The sequence below is a fragment of the Taudactylus pleione genome, unplaced genomic scaffold (genome assembly GCF_031769625.1).
Source record: "Taudactylus pleione unplaced genomic scaffold, aTauple2 ptg000128l, whole genome shotgun sequence".
Taxonomy (NCBI): domain Eukaryota; kingdom Metazoa; phylum Chordata; class Amphibia; order Anura; family Myobatrachidae; genus Taudactylus; species Taudactylus pleione.
This window is the reverse complement of record NW_028284530.1, coordinates 4047491-4070707: the sequence shown is the minus strand read 5'-3', so window position 1 is coordinate 4070707 and position 23217 is coordinate 4047491. Positions and strand designations below refer to the sequence as shown.

Below are 23217 nucleotides of genomic sequence, written 5' to 3'. Positions count from 1 at the left end.
GATTTTCACCCCTGCCGGGCAGCTGCTGTCGGCCGGCGGTAAAACATACCGAACCCGTAAAATATGTCAACTCCACACTGGTTTCCCGGGCACATAAGCGTGAGCAGACCCTAACTGATTTAATACACAAAATTCAATCATATACACTAAAATAGCAATAAGAAAGTCTTTTGATAATAAAGTGTGGATTGCAAAATTACTTGATACACACAAACTATGACCGATTTCATTATGAAAACAGCAGAGGCCTTAAATCTATGAATGATGCCTAGAGGCAATCTCCTGATCAAAGTATCACAATAAAGTTATTATTTAGAAGCCCTGGACTCTTTATATAAAAGCACTCTTCTACTTATATGATAAGCGGAGACCGAAACAGCTTCCAAAGCAACTTAAGACAATCTCGTGCCTGCTAGCTGAAAGATAATATTGTAGGAATATACACCCTAAAATAAATGGTCCCATCTGACATAAAAATCATCACGCACTTTGCAGGCTTCATTATGTAACCTGAACTGGTGGCATTATAAAATGTGCTGTATGTAAGCATTTGTGCGCTTCTTGCTAACCATCTGTCCTTAAATCCAATTTGTGCACTATAAGCCCAGGAGAAAGCCAGGTGGCAGAGAGGTGCAGGGACGCTTTAGAAGATATGAAGCATGGGCAGTGTGAAAAGTAGAATTACTGCCAGTTTATGTGCTAGATGTGAGCGATGGGAGATGATCAGTTCTGACAAGTGACTGAAAATCCAATTACACCTGAAACAATGCACATTAGAGAGCGAAAAACACTGATAAATGAAAAAGCCAAATGAAAGAGCAGAATACGGGGGTCGAGCAGCTGTTCCACCTCCATACGGCACAGCAATATCTCCGACACTATGAAGGCACTATACAAATCTAGCTACTTCTGCAGCTTGCTGGATAGAAAACGCATTCTTAAAGGAACAGAATACAACATCAGGGCAAGTTATCAACTATAAAGCAGAACAGTGTGTCTATGGGGCTTATGCAGGGTTGAAAGAAACACAATTTGTGCACTTTTTTCTGCAGTTTGCAATGCATGAGAACAAAATCAGCTTTCTCATCCATCCCCATGCCAACTTAAAGCCCCCCCCATACACTAGGTGACAGATTGCCGAACCTGCGAAGGGATCGGAAATGCAGACCGGTGGCCATCGATGTTCCACGATCCATCGGAGGATCGGTGAAATTATACATGTTAAATTTCAGAGATTTGCAAATCATGATCATATTTTGATCGTGATCGGCAAATCAGTGAAACTGAACATGTTGGATTTCACCGATCCTCCAACACGGCACCGCAGGAACGCAGCAATCCGTCACTGGTGTATGGGGGCCATTAGACGCATTTTGTGAAGGAACCTTGTGCTAAGGGGGATGGAACAGGGGTAGAAAAGAGAGTAAGTGCATCCAAAGCACATTACTTATTTCAGAGTCTTATACTGAATACATGCCATGAAAGTAAGGCATTCAATTACTTTTTGGAAAAGGCATTTAATGGGGTCAGAGCATCTTTTTTGAAAATCCTCATCTCCTACTTCTCCATTTATGTTCAGTATTAAAGGGGGGTGCAATAGAACAACTGGCACCAATCAGATCATAAAAATGTTAATAGTAGCTGGGAGTGCTGATTTCGTGGACGGCAATGACCTGTGCTCTTGTGCAATCATATTAGCGAAGGACTGTAGGTGACATGAGGAGAGACTGTCGGGATAATGGAAGGAGGAAGGTCTTCCAAAAGCTTAGTAGTCATGCAAAGCTCCTATCAAGTCAAAGATGAAGACAGTAATTTCAAAAGTACCCTTCTATTAAGCATAGTACATGCATCCAACACGTGGTTTTGCCTGTCTTTATGTACACATGCATGCTCATATTCGGTAAAGTTGATGCCACGTAACTGCCCAAGCACATTTAATTAAAAGAACACACCTATTACTTACCAAGGTTGGGTACGGGATGCCAGTGCTCGGGATCCCGGTGGTCAGAATCCTGACGCTGGCATCTTGACAGGGTTAGGAAACTAACAACTCTCGGTCAGTAACCTAACCCTCGCCCTAACCCTCCCCCCTTAGCGCCTAAGCCTAACCCTCCCACCTTAGCACCTAACCCTCCCACCTTAGCGCCTAACCCTAACCCTCCCCCTTAGCGCCTAACCCTAGTGCCTAACTCTAACCCTCCCCCCTTAGCGCCTAACCCTAACCCTGCCCCCTTAGTGCCTAACCCTAGTGCCTAACCCTAACTCTCCCCCCTTAGCGCCTAACCATCCCCCTTAGCACCTAACCCTCCCCCCTTAGCGCCTAAGCCTAACCCTCCCACCTTAGCGCCTAACCCTAACCCTCCCCCTTAGCGCCTAACCCTAGTGCCTAACTCTAACCCTCCCACCTTAGCGCCTAACCCTAACCCTGCCCCCTTAGCGCCTAACCCTAGTGCCTAACTCTAACCCTCCCCCCTTAGCGCCTAACCCTAACCCTGCCCCCTTAGCGCCTAACCCTAGTGCCTAACCCTAACCCTCCCCCCTTAGCGCTTAACCTTCCCCGCTTAATGCCTAACCCTAACCCTCCCCCTAACCCCACTACTTACCTTTGGGTATGCCAGCGCCAAGATTCTGACAGGTGTCGAGATTCCGGCGACACCATTCTGAGCGCTGGCACCCTGACTGTAGAATACATAGTGTATATATGTCTGGCTGCACTGATGGCAATCTTTGGGCAATTATGCCGCACTTACAAATTGAATGTTCTTCATATGGAATAAAACTTGCATAAGCCTGGGGGTGATGCTATTGTTTTAACTTGCCATATCGCCCGTCACTTTACATGGGGCGATATTCAATTGTTGTTCCGGTGCCGGGTGCCCTTTAAACTGGGTTTAGCTGCATTACACTAAATTATTGGGCTCGACAAGGAAAACGTGCAAAAAGCCGGGCTGCTCGCATGTTTCTGCTTGATGCCTCAGGAGAGGATGAGCAAAAATAAAGTGTAATTAAATTCCCCCCAATATAATACAAAATTATATTTTTGCCAAATGGAAACAGAGGCCAGTATACTAGTTTTTGGGGTGGTTTTTTAAACAAAAGTAATTTAATTGCTAGCTACAGAGGAAGCCATGAAGCCCCTACAACCATTTGATAAAGGCGCCAAGAGCTGTTACATCACCCTTAAATTTACTTGTCACTTTTATTTGAAAAAATACTTCACTCTGTCATCATTTTATAGCTAGCTTGTAAATGCAAATGTCACGCGCCAGATCCTGGCATCTACTTATCGAGTCAGGCAGCGCTGGTGTTCTACGGGGCAGCTGGCAGGAGGTTCCCAACGCCCGCTGCTACGAAGTCTGGCCGGCTCTCTGCCTTTGCAGCCGCTGGGAGCACACTGCGGTGCTTCCCCAGCAGTTTGTCCTTCACTTCCGGTTAGCGGTCGCGGCTCCCATAGGAGCAGCAGTCTTAAAGGGCCAGACGCACCATAGGTGATGTCACATGGCACCAAATCCAAAGTCTCCTCCTATGTAAGGAGGTTTCTGAGGGCACTTCCGTGCCAGAGTATAGGCTGCCATACCATACTCCAGCGTTCCTGCTACTCGTTCCTGACCTTGGCTTGCTTGTGACCGGATTGCCGTGTCTCACCCCTGGTACTGCGCTTGGTATTCCGGTTCTGACCTTGGTTTCATTCCTGACTCTGATATGGTCTGATTCCTGGCACCATCTAGTCCGACTGATTCTGAACTGGCTTGTCGACTACGTTTGTACGCCTTCATCCATACACTGCTCCTATTCAGAGTATACCAGCACCTGTACTAGGGTCAGGCGCAACTAAGTCCAAACCTCCTTGTGGGGGTCCCTGGTGCATACTGCCGACACGTTAGACTCTGCGCCTCAGTACTGGGTCTCGCCAATCCCAAAGTACGGGCTAGCATCTACTATCCATCCGTTAGTTGTTCCAGCAAACTAATTATACGGAAATATACATTAACTTAATTAGCATTAACTAACTATATGCCTCAATTTTTTGTATGTACGGGTTAATGAAACTGCAAAACCCAGTCATATTGATAAGCTTCAAATGTCACGTTAAGAAACCATTCAAGAGGTATAAGCAGGTGAATAACTGTACTGAGATCATTAAAAAGATACGCCATTACCACCATTAAAATTTGGGACCATGCATAGAGCCATGTAAGTAGATGTAACTATATGGAACTCAGAAAAAAGCCTGCTATGTTCAGCTCGTTTCAATTAGAGGCGATGTGCTGCCATATTCAGCTGCGCACTTATCCGCATATTACGGTAGGCTATACATCGCTCACTTTCCTACGCACCTCTATGGGTTTTGGGGAAAAAACTAGTGATGCTGCTGGCTGCAATGTGCCATTCTGGAATGGCACAACACAGCCGTGCCACTAACTAAATGGCACACGTTGTGCCTCATGCCTCAGTCATCTCACTAGATGTAATAATCGGTTTTCTCATGAATATTGGCTCAGCCCATAAAAGAGCAGCTTGCACTCTGTGTCAGCAATTGGTACATCACTAAAATATACACCAACAAAACCATAAAACCTCCCAATAAAGGGTGTACCATCTTACCTGCAGGCTATTGTTGAGCAAATCAAAGTCGCTGTATCTTCTCACAATCTGAAAAACAGAATATTACATCATATGTCAAAACTATAAACTTTATTGCCCTCTCAGATGTGTAATGCAACCTAGTGACTGTCAGCACAACACACTATCAGCCTCTACTGTGAAGAACCTTTTCACCCTGAAAATATCCGCAATATGTGTACAAAGACTTCACCATGTAAAGTCAGGTAAACAAACATTTTTAAGCTGCAACTAAAAACCCTGGTGAACCCTTCCTTATCTGAACAGTGTATGCAAGGCCACACCTTTATATTACAGAAAAGCCAGTGCTGTATTTACCAGCAAGAACAATCCCTTGCAATGACAGAAGTGAAGGAGGAAAGTAAACTAGGAGACTAATGCTGGGCATACACTCTACAGTTATCTGTCAGATATCTGTCCAATCTGGCTGGTTGGAATGAAAATCTGGTAATGTATGGGAGCCAATGACAAGCGATCATATGGTCTTAAACACTGGAAAATGGTAAAAAATGATTGGTCAAAATTGGTTAAATTAATTTGATTTCACCAATTTGTCTGGATGACCATTTTTGTCTGTTTTTCAGTGTTTGTGAGCAAATGGTCGATTGTCATTGGCTCCCATACATTACCAGATTTTCATTACAACCAGCCAGATTGGACAGATATCTGACAGATCAGTGTATAGTGTATGCCCAGCTGTTTACCCTCTCCTGGATATATATTACTTGTGTATTCTCTAGATGCAACAAACCTAAAACAATGCAAAAAGGGCCGACAATGCAGAATTTGCTGTTTATAAGAATAAATGAACACATTAATTACCTGCCAGCTGTTATCCATTGACACTCCTCTCTGGATCCGTATAATGTATTCCTGTAGAACAGAAGCACAGTATTCAGCAAAGGACTGTATCAAGCAGTATCAAAATTGATACCAGCTACTGCCAGCCAGTATATTTCAGAGACCCCAACTGCTGCCCACCAGTATGAAGCAGAGACCCCAACTGCTTCCAGTCAGTATATTGCACAGAGAGAGACACCAGCTACTACAAGTCAGTATATTGCACAGAGAGAGACACCAGCTACTACAAGTCAGTATATTGCACAGAGAGAGACACCAGCTACTACAAGTCAGTATATTGCACAGAGAGAGACACCAGCTACTACAAGTCAGTATATTGCACAGAGAGAGACACCAGCTACTACAAGTCAGTATATTGCACAGAGAGAGACACCAGCTACTACAAGTCAGTATATTGCACAGAGAGAGACACCAGCTACTACAAGTCAGTATATTGCACAGAGAGAGACACCAGCTACTACAAGTCAGTATATTGCACAGAGAGAGACACCAGCTACTACAAGTCAGTATATTGCACAGAGAGAGACACCAGCTACTACAAGTCAGTATATTGCACAGAGAGAGACACCAGCTACTACAAGTCAGTATATTGCACAGAGAGAGACACCAGCTACTACAAGTCAGTATATTGCACAGAGAGAGACACCAGCTACTACAAGTCAGTATATTGCACAGAGAGAGACACCAGCTACTACAAGTCAGTATATTGCACAGAGACACCAGCTACTACAAGTCAGTATATTGCACAGAGACACCAGCTACTACAAGTCAGTATATTGCACAGAGACACCAGCTACTACAAGCCAGTATATTGCACAGAGAGAGACACCAGCTACTACAAGCCAGTATATTGCACAGAGAGAGACACCAGCTACTACAAGCCAGTATATTGCACAGAGAGAGACACCAGCTACTACAAGTCAGTATACTGCACAGAGAGAGACACCAGCTACTATAAGTCAGTATACTGCACAGAGACACCAGCTACTACAAGTCAGTATACTGCACAGAGACACCAGCTACTACAAGTCAGTATATTGCACAGAGAGAGACACCAGCTACTACAAGTCAGTATATTGCACAGAGAGAGACACCAGCTACTACAAGTCAGTATATTGCACAGAGAGAGACACCAGCTACTACAAATCAGTATATTGCACAGAGAGAGACACCAGCTACTACAAGTCAGTATATTGCACAGAGACACCAGCTACTACAAGACAGTATATTGCACAGAGACACCAGCTACTACAAGTCAGTATATTGCACAGAGACACCAGCTACTACAAGTCAGTATATTGCACAGAGACACCATGTACTACAAGTCAGTATATTGCACAGAGAAACCAGCTACTACAAGTCAGTATATTGCACAGAGAGAGACACCAGCTACTACAAGTCAGTATATTGCACAGAGAGAGACACCAGCTACTACAAGTCAGTATATTGCAGAGAGAGACACCAGCTACTACAAGTCAGTATATTGCAGAGAGAGACACCAGCTACTACAAGTCAGTATATTGCACAGAGAGAGACACCAGCTACTACAAGTCAGTATATTGCACAGAGAGAGACACCAGCTACTACAAGTCAGTATATTGCACAGAGAGAGACACCAGCTACTACAAGTCAGTATATTGCACAGAGACACCAGCTACTACAAGACAGTATATTGCACAGAGACACCAGCTACTACAAGTCAGTATATTGCACAGAGACACCAGCTACTACAAGTCAGTATATTGCACAGAGAGAGACACCAGCTACTACAAGTCAGTATATTGCACAGAGAGAGACACCAGCTACTACAAGCCAGTATATTGCACAGAGACACCAGCTACTACAAGCCAGTATATTGCATAGAGACCCAAACTGCTGCCAGCCAGTATATTGCACAGAGACACCAGTTACTGCCAGCCAGTATATTGCACAGAGACACCAGCTACTGCCAGCCAGCATGTTGCACAAAGACCCCAGTTACTGCCAGCCAGTATATTGCACAGAGACACCAGCCAGCCGGTATGCAGTCTCCATACGCTCTTTCAAATTTCTGAGATCATTTTAGCAGAATGAGTGCGAGTTCACCCCTAGAAACAGCTTGAAGGCACCAGGAGGAAGAGCGGCTGTTTAGGTCACAGGTATGGACATCGGCAGCGCGGTGCAGTGATGGCAGAGGTAACTGCACATTCTCATTAAGTCATGGTCACAAACCATCAGTCCATTAGACCAGGTTCATGTCACTAGAAGTTAATGACAAAGTTGTTCATGCCTCAGTGAGGTCACTAGTTTATAGTCAGTTAATAGGCTGCACTCCTATGAATATATATTCATCCCTTAAAATGTCTGCCTTTGCCATTTCACTGCCAGGGGCGTATCTACCCATTGGCCTGGATGGCACTTGCCAGGGGCGACAGCCAAAGGGGGTGCCGTCCGGCAGTGCCAAGGGGTGTACCCCAGGGGCCGAACTAGCGGCGGTGCACCCACCACTAGTCCCCCGGGGCCCACAAGTGTAGGGCAGACCGCAGTGAGAGTGGTCTGCTCTACACAGTTTACAAACACACAGCTGCCTGCGGCGGCTGTGTTTGTGTTATAGCAGCCAGCCAATGAGAGTCAGACAGACTCTCATTGACTGCTGTGTCCACGGAGGGAGCCGGCTGGAGCTCACTCATGAGCTCTGTCTTCCGGCTCCCCCCACAGTTAGAGATGGGAGAGACGTCATGACGTCTCTCCCATAGTGTACTGCAAAGCGGGCCTGGAGGAGCGGACAGCGGCGGTCGTGTCAGGAACGGGGATCAGGTAAGTTGTGTATCTTGTGTGTGTGTAAGCCTGGCACGGGAGGGTGCAACTAGGGGGCACTGTATAGCTGGTGGCCGCTACTGGGGGCACTTTATGGGGGGTGGCCGTTACTGGGGGCACTGTATAGCTGGTGGCCACTACTGGGGGCACTTTATGGGGGGGTTGGCCACTACTGGGGGCACTAAATAGGGGAGACTACTACTGGGGCAATGCAGCATAGGGGGGACTACTACTGGAGGCACTGTAACGGGGGGACTACTACTGGGGAAACTGTATGGGGGGGTGGCCACTACTGTGGGGAGGGGGCGCCAGTCCATTAGTTTGCCAGGGGCATTCGGATCCCTAGATACACCCCTGTTCACTGCGCATGTACTAGCACAATATTACTGGATTATCCCCTGTACACCTCTCTCCCGCTGGTGAAGCTGGAAACTGAGAACTTTTTTTTCCTGTTCTAACTGCCCATGTACAGTACATCAAAAATCACTGTCTCTGCTGGGAGACACATAATTCATACATTAGCAAGATGAAAGTAACAATGCAGTGGAGAACAAAAACAAAAACAGTATACGATATAAAAATAAATATATATTTATATTTTAAATAAATCACACAGTCCTGTTTATTATTCAGCAATATATATATTTTTTTAAAGTATGCAGCACACATTCATATAGGGGGCAATTCAATTGTTTGCTCGCCCAGCCAAGCGCCTGTTACGGTGGCGAGATTCTTGCGCCCAAAATGCACAGGATTAGCCACATAAATTGACTTCTCCCTTGCTAAGTGCCAGTTAAGGCACCCAAAAGCTGGGCGCGCTGCATTTAAGGCTCCCAAAAGCCATACTTTGGGCGGATTCCTGTTCCCACCAAAGGAGAGTGCGAGCAGAAATCTGCAATAAATGATGGGAGCCCAAAACAATACAATAGCACCTGGTAACTTTAGATGAGAGCTACGGAAGCAAGAAAGATTAGAATCCCCCCCTCAAAAAAAAAATAAAAAAAATAAAAATAATAATAATAATACTCCCAGAACTTAGATAGGTGCTTTACTAACAGTATAGTGTATATATATATATATATATATATATATATATATATATATATACACACACACACACACATACACACACACACACAGGTTGAGTCTCCCATATCCAAAATGCTTGGGACCAGGGGTATTTTGGATATCGGAATATTCCGTATTTTGGAATAATTGAATACCATATTGAAATGTCTTAGGAATAGGGCTTAAATCTAAACACAGATGCATTTATGGTTCATATACATCTTATACACACAGCCTGAAGGTAATTTTGGTAAATATTTTCAATAATTTTGTGGCTCAAACAAAGTTTGTGTAGATGCATGAAATTAATTTATATGTCATATACACCTTATACACACAGCCTATAGGTCATTTTATACTTTATTTTTAATAATGTTGTGCCTTAAGCAAAGTTTGTGTACATTGAACCATCAAAAATCAAAGGTTTCACTATCTCAGTCATGCTAAAAATATTCTGTATTTTGGAATATTTGGATATGGGATACTCAACCTGTATGTAAGTGTGTGTATATATATATATATATATATATATATATATATATATATATATATATACACACACACACACACACACACACATACATACATGTACACACACAGGCTGTGAGGGAGGCAAAGGCAGAGATAGAGGATACAGGGGTCTATTTACTAAGCAGTGTTAGAAGAAGTGAAGAGTGAAAAGTGATGAGGTGCCAGCCAATCAGCTCCGAACTGTCATTTTTTAAACACAGCCTATGAAATGGCAGTCAGGAGCTGATTGGCTGGCACCTTATCACTTTTCACTCTTCACTTTTCCTAACACTGCTTAGTAAATAGACCCCACAGATAGGCAGAGACAAGCTTCCTTTTTACTGATGAGGTCACGTTGTGGGTAAGCCATCTCCTGAAGTAGACGCTGGCATAGAGCAACAAAGCAGTTATTAAGGGGGGCACAGTCCTACAGCTAAGGTGCAACAGGCTGTGGGGTAAGAACTAGTGGTCCCAATGACCCCATAATGGCACATGCCTGCAGGCAGGATTGGCCACAGCAGTGTCATTAGCTCACCGTTCGATTTAGACAAAACAATGGGGTTACTGCAAGTACTGGTAACCACCACGTCATAGTTAATCAAAATCAGCTTAAAGGGGATGTATTGAATATTCATAATCCCCATATTGAGATGATGATTTGCAAACATGTATTCATTTTCTGCACCATTATAATTCAAAACAAAATATGCAACATATCAGCTTTTATGAAGCACACAGGGTTAAAGGTATTGTAGAAAACAACATTGCAGCAATGTACTAAAGTAACAGTAGAGTTGGCCATCCATCAGTAAAGTTCCATTGTCGGGATTCATGTAGGGACGGGGTTGTGAGAAACAATTCTATTTTCAAATCAAGTGCTGCAGAATTCTCCTGGAACCTCAGGTCTAAGTGTGAACTCTAAATAACCTCATATATTTCTAATAGAAGCCACGAGAGATGAAAAATAATTACCTGAGCATCCATAAAATAAATGTGTGGGGCTTCATTTATATAATCTGAGACAAGTCTGGACACTTGACTGGAAGTGAAACAAAGTAAAGGATGAAGACATTTTGAAATAAATTGCACACAAAAGGGGGTCATTCAGACCCGCTCGCGAGCGGCAGGACGCTCGCAAGCGAGTCGATGTTCCCCACTGCGCATGCGCACGACGGAGGGAGCTCCGTCATGTGCATGCGCGAGACCCGGCGAGCGACGGGCTCACCATTGCTCCGGGTCTCGCACCAAAGGGGGCGTGCTGTCGATGTTGATTGACAGCACGCCCCCTTTGGTGGGCGTGCCTGCCAGACGGAGGAGTTCCCATGGGAACGCCTACCGTCTCAAGCCGGCCCCACTGACATCACTAGTGATGTCAGTGGGAGTGATTTGGGCTCTGATAGAGCCAAAACCACTCCAGGGCTTGCGGCAGCGAGACCCTACCGCAGGGTCTCCGTAGCAAGCCCGATGGTCGCGATGGTCAAGACCATCGCGGCCATCATCATGGACGCTCGCTATAGCTGTGGGTGGTAACCCACAGCTATGCGAGCGTCCATGAGGATGCTCAAAAAAAAGGTAGGAGGGCCCTGATTCAGAGCGTTCAGCTCTGAATCAGGCCTAAAGTACAGTATTCCCAATGAATTCCTGACTAGCAAACATACAGTAATATTAATCCACAGATGCAACTACACAAAAGGATTATTATGACTATTTTCTTATAATGCATATGCCTAATGGATAAGAAAATAGGATGCTTATTAATTAAATACAGCACTTCCGAGTATGGTTTCAACATTACTCTTCTATAGAAATTTTCACTCTCAACATAAAAATAGCCATCTTAAGTACAAAACCCTTATCCTGCCATGACCAACCTACCATATGTGGCCCCCTGGTGGGAGCCCCAAACAGCCTGGTGGGATTTATTTTATTTTTTTCACTTCCTCTGAGATTTTCCTTTAGCATTTTTGTTCTGGACACAACACTGGAGAGAGAGATGGCTGTCACTGATCAGGGCGGGATTTGGTAGAGACATGTCTGTGACCAATCAAATAAGCTGCCGTGCATCTATTTTTGCTGAGTAGTGGCCGTTGACCTCTCGGGCTCGATAATGCAATCATTATATCGCGAGATTGCCCACTAAGCATTTCCTCGCTAACTGCTATAAGTTCTACTTCAACAGACAGACTGAGTCACTGATTCTAGCCTGGGTCGATACGTTCAATGGATCTCCACACATCATTATTAAAGTTATGATAGTTATTTAATTGCCTGCTAACAAAAAATGGTTTCTGTTGCATTTTGGAGAATTTTTGTGTCATTTATTTTCCTTCCCATTGCCAGAGCCAGATTGGGACTTTAAAACAAACTTTAGCATGCACAGCACACATTCATTCATTTACATGTCTGAAGCACAAAAGAAAAAAAATCTTTGTAAATCTAATGTGACAGGGAGCACAATTACCCTCCAAGAGCCTCAGGACTGCAACTCAATGGAGAGAGGGGCCGGATTCAGAGATGGACGGTATTGCACAGCTACAAGGGAGCGTCTGTACAATACAGTCTAACTAAAATGCACATGCAGCAGTAGGTGTCTGCAATCCAAGTGCAGCATCCATAGACGCTGCCTTGTATCACCATCGCGACCACTGGCCAGGCTGCGTAGGCAGAAACTTACGCAACAGGGCCGTCAGGACTGGACACCCGGGTCCAGGAAGACTATGTACGACGACGCATACCCTGGGCTCGGCATGCTTCCATTTTGGGGAACAGTCCTTGTGTCGTCCCCACTACACCCCCAAACGCCGCAGCATGTCAATCATGCTGCTACTAGAGAGTGATTGTGAGCGATCACGTAGGACCCGTTCTGCACAGGCACAGATCCCCAACAATCGGAGATATATTTAAACCATTGAAATTGTGTACATCTTTTGAATCAGACCCAGAGTACAGCGGCAGTGCAAGAGGGTGTTGCTATGGGATTGTGGAGAGGTGAGGAAATAGGTTGCTCCACGGGGGAACAGAGGAATAGGTTGCTCCACGGGGGAACAAAGGAATAGGTTGCTCCACGGGGGAACAAAGGAATAGGTTGCTCCACGGGGGAACAAAGGAATAGGTTGCTCCACGGGGGAACAAAGGAATAGGTTGCTCCACGGGGGAACAGAGGAATATGTTGCTCCACGGGGGAACAGAGGAATATGTTGCTCCACGGGGGAACAGAGGAATATGTTGCTCCACGGGGGAGCAGAGGAATATGTTGCTCCACGGGGGAGCAGAGGAATATGTTGCTATATGGGATAGCCACAGACTTGGTGGTGGAACTTCCCTGCTTTGCGACATTACACACACTTCTGTCTCCATACTGGGATCCGGTCTATAGACAGTAAAAAAGGTTGACAATATCTAGATCAGGGGTGGGGAACCTTTATTCTACCAAGGGCAATTTTGATTTATAGAACATTTGCGGTCCCGATGCAGGCCACGATCCTCCGTGTGACATCACACAGAGTCGGGGCCACAAACGCCGGTAATTATAGCAATGCCTGGAGCATCCTGAGGATGAAGATTAATGTTAGAAAACAACAACAACAAAAAAGTGTTGACCATTTTTGTCTCGTCCTTTTGACCCTGTCGACCTATTGACTAACATCCGGTGTCTATCTAGACATTGTCGACCTTTTTACTGTCTATCTTTCAATCCACACCCCTCCATACCGGCCTTTAAACAATGCTGCAAGGCCTTTCCCACTATTAAATATTATGTAATTTACATGCTTACTCTAGTAAATTGTATTGTGGTCCCTTCAAATGAGTTTGATCTCGCAATGCGGCCCTCAGACTAGAAAGATTTGTGCACTCCTGCTCTGATCAATTTTGATATTTTGGAACTGAACATGTACAGTATTTCTACAGAGTTTTCTACAGAACTAGCAGCTGATTGTAACATTATAACAGGTAAACCGTCCGCTACAATCCATCACTCAAACCTTATACCAGTCAGTGAATGCCCGAAAGTATAAAGGAGACGATTGTTTAATTATTGTTGAAAACAATATCTTCTATGCGATCACTAAAATACTCAGCACCAAAACCCACCTATGTCACATTACACAAATTGAGAAGCTTGTGCAGAAAAAAAAAAAAAATTATTTGGCCATGCAACATTGCTGTGTGTGGCCTTATACAAGGGCATGGCACATTTTATTAACCAATGATTACACCTGCGTGTCAAGGCATTTAGTGGCTAGTCATAACACATTGGCCCCCTGAAGTCCTCCCATATGGCCCTATTGCCAGAGACCTGTGGGTGATTTCAGATCCACAAAGGGTAAAACAGCTCAACACAGAATTAAAACTTGAAATCTCTACTGGTTATGTTATTAAGCTGAAATAACTACACAAAGGGACTAAATTCCTGCATGCAAGCCTTGTAAGACAGGAACCAGCCAAGAGGCTTTTAATAATACACCAAGGACATCCAAGCTCAATGGGGACTTCTTGAATAAAGTCTGATCGCTACATGCACAGAATGCAAGATGTAAATGTTACATAGAGTTCATGTATTGTGATAGGATTACAGGAAACGTGTAGAAGAATTGATATATTTCTACGTCTTTTCTGTAAGGTGTCTCTTTGTCCTGGCTTCTAAAGCAATGAGCATACAGTATGTACTGTATTTGTACTACAGGGTTAATAAATGGTGCCATCTATGTCAGTTTCTCTATGAATTTCAACTAGACTTACTACATGCTTACCCCCCAATAAGACCAAATAGATAATGTCATTTTTGATTTATACTTTTTTCCTAGATTTGCTGCACATTTGTATAAAACTTGTATAATTGAAGTATAACAGTAGCTATAAATCAAAGCAGAATCATTAAAATGTAAAGTATACAGAAAATATTAACAAAGTGTTAGAGTAAACAAGAATGCAAAATTTGTTAACATGTGTCACATACAGGATGGGGTCATTGTGCAATATAAAGGCAATAATAATATGAGAAAGCAATAAATCGTTTGGCTCCAGATGTGGTCATTTCTATAACCAACATGGTAAGAATGTCAGATATACTTCAGTAAGTAGGGCTACAACAATATGTAGAACACAGTGAGGCCAATCTGAATCATATTACAGGTAAGTCAATTTAGTGAAATCGGTGATCCAAAGGCGCACTCGCGTGAAAAGGGGCATGGTCAATTAAAAGGGGCATGTCTTTAAGACACATCCCCTTTCGGCACTCTTGGGGGCGTGCCCGGAATTTCCGGACATGCCGGGCTGCCCCCAAGCGCTGTCGTCAGTGTGAATGGATGCCAGGTGCATGGCAGTGACCACTGCAACACAGTTTTCCCCACCCACGGGACACTGCGACCCGCGGGTGGGGGACGGCACCCGCAGGCTGTTTCAGCGGTGCGCCGCGCCGGAGGGCGAGGTGCTTTTTGCCCTTTAAAAATAGGGCCGGGAGCGGAGCCCTGCTAAAACAGCCTAGCGGGAACGTTAATAATATAAATATATATACACATATTATATATATATATATATAGATATAGATATATACACACACACACATACATATGTACATACACACACATATACAAGCAATGGTTCGGCACTCTGGATAAAAGAAAAAAAAAAGATAAGGGAGCCTTCCTAAAAGTGGTCTACAACAAAGTGGTCTTCCTAGGTCCGATGTTATAACCACACAGGATCGGAACAAAGAGGTGGCACTCCCACGTAGATTACAGAAACAATGTAATTGTGAGAATTAGTACAGAAACATGTCCGATTCTATGTGGTTACAACACTGCACTTAGGAGGACCACTTTGTTTATATTATATATATATATATATATATATACATACATATATATATACATACATACATATATATATATACATACATATACATATACACACATAATATATAATAATATACACACACATCTGTCTCTTGGGGCACTCCATGGTATCCAACACATGCACAAACACATAAGTATAAACTGATTTTAAACAATCGTTTACACATATAGCAATGTTCTCTTCTCAGGCTAAAGTACTCCCTATGTCTGGTACTCCTAGAGGTACAGTTTCTGGGGTAAGCCATAGATTTAGGAATCAATAAACTCCTAGCTGCTGATTCAGACATTTACAGGGAGAGCTAATAAAATAGCAAGAGGGAAAAACACGCTACAGAAACAGCACAAAAACTGCAGTTTCATCATCTTGGATATTAGGAAATGTGCACTGAGAGGACAAGAGGAAACTGAATCAGTCAGTTAGTGAGAAAAATGTGAAAGGAAATGAACAAGTAATATTCTACTCCTTCATTTCCTATGAAGGGTGTACACTGTGTTCTGTATTTCGGACAAGAAAATGTATCAATTTCTAGTAGCATTGTAACAAAAACATGAAATAATTACAATAAGTTATAAAGACATAAAAGTATTGTGATCACAGATAGCATGTTATAACTCTAGTACTATGTAAATAAAACACTCATATGTGCTTGTTTTGTGCTCATGCTATGTTCAGGTAAAGCTGTGGTCACTGCAGCTAAAGAGGCCCATACATCTACCGACAGATAGCTCAATCCCCCGACTGGTCGGAAATGGAGATCGGCAGCCATTGATGATTGCAGATCCGTCGGGGGGGGATCTGTGAAAATCCACGTGTTAAAAGTCCTCAATTTTCTAATCACAAACAAGTTTTGATCGTGAACGGCAAATCAGTGAAATCCAACATGTCATTTGCAAGAAGTAGGATCTCCTGGAAGGGAGGGACGTGATTGGATATTGCCCCTTTGGAATATCTTCAAAATCTCCCCCATCCCATTATTTCAGTGAAATTTCCTCTATAGCACTTTACATGCTTTGCAGAAAATCCTATCCTACATCAACGAGCCTTAAGAAGGACAAAACAGTCTGTTTACAAGTATTGCGTGTGTCATGTTTTTAAAACCCAATGGATAAAACGTGGCCTTAAAAAAGGAGTTTGCGGTTTCTGTATGCATAATCTATAAAAAAAATGATCTTAAATATCTATTCAACCCTTCTTACTCAAAATTTTACTGACGTTAGTTAGTGAAACCTCTACACCAAACACATTTGACATGCACTTCTACGGAGCTGCGGTTATTTTTGGTGCCTTATAAATAAAAGTTAATACTACTAGTGATTTTCAATGCACTAAAAAAAAAAAACCAAATCAGTGTGTATAAAGATAGTGGAGAGAAAACCAATTTAAAAATGTGGAAAGTGTTACTTTACTCCAGTGTCTTAAAAAAAAAAAAATATGTGTGTATATGTAAGAAAAAAAAAATATTATATATATATATATATATATATATATATATATATATAATTTTTATTTTTCTTACACACACATATATATATATATATATATATATATATATATATATATATATATATATATATAAAATATATATTTTTTTTCTTACATATACATATATACACACACACATTTTTTTTTTTTTTACAATTTAAAAAAAAACAAAAACAAAAATATGTTTACACACATTTACTATCCCATGGCGGTTTCTATGTTGACGTGCTCAGTCTCCAGCCAGCTGGCCTTTTCTTATCCGCACTGTTTGCATGTAATTGAAGATAATCCTGTCACCCTGCTGCTACTCAGGTAAGAATGCTAAAGCTCATAACTGAAGAATTACCCATAAGTAAGCGTTGCCTGGTCTTAATGCAGACAGCAGGAAATACAAGACTGTTTATATAAGAACACTTGCATTAATCTGAAGATAGATAAAACAATGTAGAATATGACAAATAAATGTGTAAATCAGACAGAAATCTGTTTCCCTGTCCTCTGGCCTCCTGCTGTTGCAATCAATTATATTAACTTATTACTTTAGAGGTTAATAGGATTTCACTGTGAACTGGTGCTAGGAATTTATACCCCACAAGAACAGCAGCGTTTATTATTCATTAGCCCTCTGCAAGCCTGATCCTTCACTGTGCAACACACTCTATGGCAAATACAAACAAACAAAAAGGTATTTAACGCAGGATAAGCTTAAACAAGAACTCACGTCTCTGGTTATCAATTATGCAGCTGAACCTTTCAAGGAACGGGGTCAAAGCATATTAAATAAATTCATCCCCCTAGAATCGGACACTTCTTATCCCATAACTAAAGGTGACTACAAGTCTCCTGTCTGACAAGTACACCATATTGGGTTACATGAATTTATACCCTCCAGGTGATGCTACTATACAGATAACACAACTATACAAGATAAAGAAAAACACCAAATACAAAAACTAAAAAAAACAAATGTTGCTTAACAGCTTGATGCTGGGTACACACTACACAATGTGTGTACCCAGCAACAAGACAACACGATGGAGCGATACATTGTGCCGTCCGTACACACTGCACGATGCCGTGGACGACGGTGTGATGTGTAGTGCCATGCTGCATTTGGCGTCACTCATTGCATCGTCCCATCTGCTGTGCAACAGAACAGATGGGATGATGCAACGAATGACCCGCGGGCACGTGCGATTGGGGGTACACACTGCGCGATTCACACAATATAAAATTGTCCCGATCCGCATCAGAACAATATATTGTGCAATGGATCGCTTTGCTTGCAGCTGGGTACACAATACATGATGTGTACCCATCGATGGCACGATACATTGCGCCGTCCGTACACACTGCACGATGCAGTGGACGACGGCGCAATATGTAGTTCCATGCTGCATTCGGCAGCATGGCGTCGTTCATCGCATCGATCCATCTGCTATGATGCACAGTAGATGGGTCGATGCAATGAACTACCCACACGATCGGGCGTACACACTATGCAATCCGCACGATATGTCATTCCGACGCGGATTGGAATGATATATATCATGCGAATCGCATAGTGCGTAAGCCCGATCGCGTAGTTTCTATAGTTTCTAACACAGATCACACGGCATGTGCAAAATATTGGTGTTATATCAACATAAGCGCACAGGTAATTGCGAAAAAAATAAGTATAAAAAGAAATACAGCATATCTGGTCACTATGGGCTGGTAACATTACTAGAGCACAATCACTATGGGCTGGTAACATTACTAGAGCACAATCACTATGGGCTGGTAACATCACTAGAGCACAATCACTATGAGCTGGTAACATCACTAGAGCACAATCACTATGGGCTGGTAACATCACTAGAGCACAATCACTATGGGCTGGTAACATCACTAGAGCACAATCACTATGGGCTGGTAACATCACTAGAGCACAATCACTATGGGCTGGTAACATCACTAGAGCACAATCACTATGGGCTGGTAACATTACTAGAGCACAATCACTATGAGCTGGTAACATTACTAGAGCACAATCACTATGAGCTGGTAACATTACTAGAGCACAATCACTATGGGCTGGTAACATTACTAGAGCACAATCACTATGGGCTGGTAACATCACTAGAGCATAAAGTAATCAGTTACAGAAACATATGACTCTAACATCATGAGTCACTATCATATGTGTTCAGCTGGTCTGTCTGCGTGTCCAACACTGCATGATTACTTAACTAAAAATAAAGGACTGATCTTTAGACTGTTGATTACTTTCCATCACAAATAAACCCATATAACAAATGAAATGAACAAAATTAAAATGTACGGTAAACTCATAAGGTTGAAGGTTACCAGCAGGAGTCTGGGATAAGGGCCACATTTACATCCATCTACGCTGCACCATACCACAGTCATCCATATTTAGAACAGTCCTTGGCACTGATCTACAATACAACTCCCTCTCCTCATAGTCATGAATGACGTCTTTAAAATGCGCAAAGTAATTTAAAGCCAGAAGAGGACTCAGTAACAGTGCTGGTTCGTGGTGCGGACTGGGGTATCTTTGCTTGGAGTTGTGATGGAAGGGAGGTATCTGTGCAACAGGTTGGCAAATATGGGGAGGGTAGATGTGCAGCAGGTAGCTGGTAGTTGTGGTAAGGGGCATCTGGGAAACAGGTGGCTGGAAATATAGGGATATAGCTCTACAATATGTACATGGCAATGGGCAGTACATATTACAGAGATATACCCCCATATCTGCCAGTTATATGTTATATCTCAACTGTCCCTATTTTGTCAGGACAGATGTGATTTTCGAACCTCAAATAAGGTGGAGATTTTCCCCTAACTGCATTGTTTAAATGCAGTTAGGTGTTGGGTTTGGATGGATCAGGGCATCATTTGGGAAGTTTGGCTGCAGGGCTTACTTTGGCCAGATTTTGCTAAGAGGTATGGCACAGTATACAACTGCCAACTGGTGGGTCTCTGTGTACAAGTTACTGCTGGCAATTAGGGCATTTTGTTTTCTAACTTCTCTGCAGAAGTCTAAGTGTGGGAATATATGTTTATTATTTATGGCCATTTGCTGTGCAGAAGAATACAGTCATTGTTCCATATCATGCTATCCCATATACAATTGCATCCCTTGAAAGATTAAAAAAACAAAAACACATCTTAAATAAATCCACACACACTGTACTGCATAGCCATGCCTGCTACTAGCTCATTACATTTGTCCACAAAGAACCACAATTGTTTGCTTTCCACAAACAAATTTACTCACGTGTTTAAAAATTACATGGAACAAAGTTGTTACCTTCTGGAAAGACATTATGACCCAATATTAGTGGCACATTTGGAGTCGTGATCAATTAAAAAAAAAAAAAAAACACTTTTTACAACAGATAAACTAGTCACTCCAAGCCAGTCACCCCGTGCACATGGTCTCCATGTTTGATGTGCTGCACACCAAACCTAGCGATATCACTAGCGGCTGGTGCATTTTTAATGAATGACGCAACGGTGATCATTAAGTCGTTCATTAAAGCCGTCCAATGTGGACGCACAATCACTGTTGACGGGTATACGTTCCGATATCGAAATGAATGCCCATTGCTCCAGTGTGTACTTAGCTTAACAATTCATTTTCAGCTCTGGCAATTCTGCCGGATGTCATATACAGAGATTATAATTATCAGTCCAAAAAACAAAAAGTATGCAACATTGTATGAAACTAGAGCACTCCAATCTGGAACCCATAATCTCATCTCCCAGTAATATCTGTTTTGTTCATGGTATAATAGGTATGATCCTTGTATGTGTACAGCTGGAATAAACACACCACATACATTACATTGACCTCAGCATTTACACAACAGATGTTGCCAATATTATTGCTTTTTTAAAAACATTAAAGGGTAGTGAATTCCTAGTATACACGCTGCTCACAACACGTGCTGGTTTCCTGGAACCCCCAGTCACAAAGAATGAAATCCAGCATAGCCCACGTTATGAGATTCTATATCAAGGATATACAGTATATGTTAGCAAACATTTCCTAAAACATTCCAAAAGATATATTATTCTTTCAAATAATGAAAACAGTCATACAGGAATACAGTCCTGGTATTGAATTTAGATAAGATTGATGCAAAATTACTTCTCTCTGACAAAACCTCATGCCTCATACTGTACCTCAGTGACATCATTAAACCCTAGGAATATTGGTTCAGCATGGTTTCTTACCCACCCATGTAATTGCTGCCCCGAATGCAGCCTTTATTGTAATTTGATTCGTTTTTAACCGACCCCCAATGTGAGTCTTTGTTCTTCCCCTGCAGCCTGGTTCGGGGGCTCCTCACACTGATGCAGGAAGAGGCACCTCATACACTACCAATCACAATGCTCTTCCTCCTGCACAGTTGTATAAAGAGTACACCAGTGAAAACGAGAATGAAGGTGCAATATGAGTTCTTAACTCTAATGTATGCTCAACCTACACTAATCCAAGAAGCAATACAATGATGTCCTCATTCCGAACATATCAGAATGGAATTCCTAAGGAGACGTAATATTACCATATGAGTGACTGGAGACAACAGGAGATGTAGACTACAGTATAATACACTTGTTATGACTTTCTTCTTTAGAATCACATCCTGATATCTGCTTAGTGTGTTTTCTTATGGAATGTGGAGGTGTAACCTGGACTATTTCCACCACACAATGTTGTGGTGAAGACGAACCATAACATCCCACACACACTAAGTGGTACATTTACGAGGTATTGCTCTTAAATAATGAGAAGGATGCTATAATTTATGTTTAATTATATTAAGTATATTTCAACTCCGTTCCCCTTCTATGTACTCCCCTTCTGCATCCACACACCGCTGCATTCTTATTTTCCACTGGTCAAAGCCGTGCTGTATCTCATTATCTGTCAGCTGTCTCAACAGCTTGGTCGTTTTCTTATTTACCTCAGTAACTGATGCAAAACGAGTTCCCTAAAATACGGATTGAAAAAGAAAGAAGTCACACGGTGCTAGGTCTGGCGAGTATGGAGGGTGTTCTAGCACTGCAATCTGTTTCTGGGGAAAAAACTGCTTCACAGAGGGCTGGTAAAGTTGTCCTGATGGAGGATAAAACCATATTTCCACGAATCTGGCCGCAAAGTTGCTAGAACATTTTTGTAGTAATGTTGATTCACTGTTGCACCTTCTGGCGCCCAGTCTTCCAAAATAACACCCTTTATATCAGCGGTGGGGAACCGGGTGTGTGTCAGGGCTGTCATTGGCTATCATCGGCGGGAGGTAGTGCAGCGGTGTGGGGTGTCAGGGCTGTCATCGGGCGGATTAGTTCAGGGGCTCTCTCCCTATCAGCGGCGGCAGGTAGCACAGGGGGGGATCAGGGTGTCAGGACTGTCACTGAGTGCCATGCAGGGCTCTCTCCCCATCAGCGGCGACAGGCAGGCAGCGCACGGGGAGGGAGGGGGGAATCAGGGCTGTCATCTGGCTGCCATTGAGCTGGTTAGTGCAGGAGCGTGCAGGGTCTCACCCTAACAGCGAGGGCAAGCAGGCAGTGGTGGTACAGCAGGGGGTGTGTAGAGTCAGTGCTGTCATCAGGCTGGTTAGGGTTGCCTTACCAATCTACCTGTCACACATCCATAGGGACTGCCCCTCCAGACTCTGCCTGGCAACATACCAAAGAGAAGCAGTTACTTACAGCCATCGCATTAATGGTGAGTTAATAAAGTTTTTAATCAAATATAGAAGGCAAATTTTTAAAGTTATAATTTTGTATGACCCCCGAATGATTTTCTAAAAATCCAAATGGCCCTCGGCAGAAAAAAGGTTCCCCACCCCTGCTTTATATCAAAGAAAACAATTAACATGGCTTTGACTTTGCTTTGATGTGCTTTCTTTATTCTTGGCGATGATGGTGTTTTTCAGTGCATGGACTGGCGTTTTGTCTCAGGATCATACTGGAAGAACCATGTATTATCACAGGTAATAACTATCTAAA

General features: G+C 42.8%; 1 protein-coding gene across 5 annotated transcripts in view; it reads right to left on the bottom strand.

The window, feature by feature from the left end:
• The window catches only part of PXK (PX domain containing serine/threonine kinase like), an 85839-nt gene that overhangs the window by 49932 nt on the left and 12690 nt on the right, over nucleotides 1-23217 (bottom strand). For all 5 annotated transcript variants that reach the window (XM_088472692.1, XM_088472693.1, XM_088472694.1 and 2 more), the window contains exons 2-3: nucleotides 5446-5496; nucleotides 4606-4653 (exon numbers count right to left, since the gene is read on the bottom strand). In XM_088472692.1, coding sequence (XP_088328818.1) covers nucleotides 4606-4653; nucleotides 5446-5496 — 99 coding nt within the window. The remainder of the gene's footprint in view (nucleotides 1-4605; nucleotides 4654-5445; nucleotides 5497-23217) is intronic.